Consider the following 2499-nt stretch of genomic DNA (forward strand, 5'->3'; position numbering starts at 1 on the left):
CTGGAGCGGGGCGCCGGGCCATGGAGGACCGGAGAGGCAGCGGGCAGCCGAATCCCAGGTCTCAGGCCCGGCTGAGGAGTGGAGGAGCCCGCGGCCGGAGAGGGCGGGGAAGCACCTCCGGTGCCGAGAGCCCGATGAACGCCTGGACTCGGTCCCTGGCAGCTCCTGTCCGCAACGCACGGCCCCTACGGTATCCCGAGGTCTGCCCCAGCCTTTTAGGTCCGATTGTCCTCTCTCGCTTCCTTTCCCCCTCCTCCTCCCCCGCGGCCTCCCCCCTCCGTGCGCTCCTCCTTGGCCCCCTCCTCCCTCCCTCCCTCTTTTCCTCCCTCCTCTCGGGTTCTCCCTCCTTCCCTCCCTCCCTCCCCTCTTCCCACCCCGGGTTCCTCTCCCTCGCCCACACTTTCTTTCTCACACACGCAAGCAGACACATTCTCCCTCTCTGCGCTCTCTCCCTCCGTTTCCCTCGCTCCCTCTTTCTCTTTCACTTTTGCATGCCCTGCAACCTTTTAAAATGTTGCCCCTTCCCTGTGATTCGCCAGACGCCGCGCGGCGGCCCCCCGCGCGCTCGCCCGCTCCCTCTCTCGCCGGCTTTTTGTCTCTCGCGCTCCCGCTCCCCACCTCCGATTTGCTACACTGAGGCTCCCGTCAATGGACTGCATTGAGAGCCGGCTCCGGCGCGAGTTGCCTCTCCGCTTCACGCTCGATTTCCAGGCATTCTTCCCTTATTAAGTATTCGTGTAATATTAATAGTCATGAATATCTGCTATTAGGAGGCTCCAGGAACGCTGCCCAGCGCGGTTATTAGAAGCTCAAGCGAAGCCGCCGCTAAGAAAAGAGGGGGAGACACGGATTAAGGAACACGCACACACACAGAGACACACACACACTTTTTCTTTTTCCTTTTTTGGGGCTTTTCATTTTCTAAGGAACTTTGAATCATAACCGATCACGGCAGGATAGAGACCGTGGGTTCGACCAACTGAAGGCGCCTCTAGAATCGGTGGTTCAAGTTCGGATGGACCAGAGCCGGGCTCCAGCGCTCGGGGGAGCGTCGGCGCGGTGACTGGAGTCCTGGGTGGCGCTAGGCTCCCGGCGCCTTTTGTGTGGGGCGTACTCGGGCGGCGGGGCAGCCGGGCTCTCCAGGCTTGCTTTTTTTTTTTTTTTTCCACCCCGACTCGTTACCCCAGACTCTTCGCAGATGTTAGTTCACAGTTTTTCAGCTATGGTGAGTCCCATCCCCACCCCCATCCCTGTTTCCTTAGGAATTCTATTCTGGAAACCTGGTGCTGCGGAGCTGCCGGAGACCTCGGGTTTCACGCCCAGGTTTCCAACAGGGTATCCCTTTCCATTGCATTTCCCTCTTTCCTTTTCTCTCTCTTTTCCATTTAAATAGAATGCTTTACCCCGCGTCCCCGCTCGACCTCTCCCGCACGCAGACCTACCTCACTGCTACTTGCCAGGCGTGTTTCTCGCCACGTTCATCTTTATTTCCTAGCGTCTTCACTTGTTCCCAAGATATGCTCAACATTTGATGCTTAATCCGTTTGCAGGAAAAACGCAACCCGCCGTGTCCCCTACTCTACCGGCCCAGGCTAAATCTCCAAGGGTTCGCGTTTCCTGTAACCAACTCTGTTCGCTTGTTTTGCAAGCGAATTGCAATAGAGGAACATAAAGTCAGGCGTTTCTTCTGCCCTTTGGGGCTGGGGTGTAAGGGGCGGGGGCCTCCGTTCCAGGGTGCACCCCCTCTCTTTTAAACCAAACAAGGCCGACTCTTTCTATTTTAAACCTTGACTTGAAGTCCCCTTTTCCCCATCCATATCATAAATCGACCCTGTGGAGAAAAAGACTCCTAAGGAAGCGGAAAAGACAGACCCCCAACCTGCAGTTAAAACCTTCTTTAAGCTGGTAATTTGAACGTGTGCTTTCGTTACAGCCCCTCTACGAAATATGTTTCTATTTAAATAGTCATGAAATGCCAATAGTCTTTGAGCATGTATGATTTTTTTCCCCTCCAAATAAATGGAACAGGGTAAACAATAACGCACTGGCAGGCAGGTTCGAATCCCGAGGAAAAGAAAAGGCCGCTTCTACTGTTTAATATTTAGTAGGAATTTTAATTTTGCTTAAAAGAGGTTTCACGCTGCAGCTTAACAGGCTGTATATCGGGAGGCCTTTTCTGTCTTTTCCCCCTTTGAAAGAAAAGGCTAAGGAGAGTTTCTTATGTCCCCACATTTACACAGTCTAATTCTCTGCGTTTTGGGGAGAGCCCTTTTCCCTTCTGGGGTATTTTCCGAAATGAACAATTTGGAGTTCATTTCTTTCTGCGGCCTGCCGACAGGAAAGGGCAGTGTCCCACTCAGTCCTGCGGGTGGATTTAGTATGGAGAGTTCTAACTCAACGTCTGACTTGTTGTTTCCCCTTCCTCTTGCTCTCTTCTAGGACCGTCACGACGGCACCAGCAACGGGACGGCACGGTTGCCCCAGCTGGGCACTGTAGGT

The 2499-nt window shown here is 54.1% G+C and overlaps 1 protein-coding gene across 1 annotated transcript in view; it reads left to right on the plus strand.

Moving 5' to 3' along the window:
• The first annotated feature begins 1155 nt into the window (after window positions 1–1155).
• TFAP2A (transcription factor AP-2 alpha) overlaps window positions 1156–2499 on the plus strand; it is a 13307-nt gene continuing 11963 nt past the window's right edge. Inside the window, 2 exon segments of the mRNA XM_025044901.1 lie at window positions 1156–1225; window positions 2440–2499. Coding sequence (XP_024900669.1) covers window positions 1199–1225; window positions 2440–2499 — 87 coding nt within the window. The 5' untranslated portion in view covers window positions 1156–1198.

Source organism: Pteropus alecto, unplaced genomic scaffold (genome assembly GCF_000325575.1).
Source record: "Pteropus alecto unplaced genomic scaffold, ASM32557v1 scaffold121, whole genome shotgun sequence".
Taxonomy (NCBI): domain Eukaryota; kingdom Metazoa; phylum Chordata; class Mammalia; order Chiroptera; family Pteropodidae; genus Pteropus; species Pteropus alecto.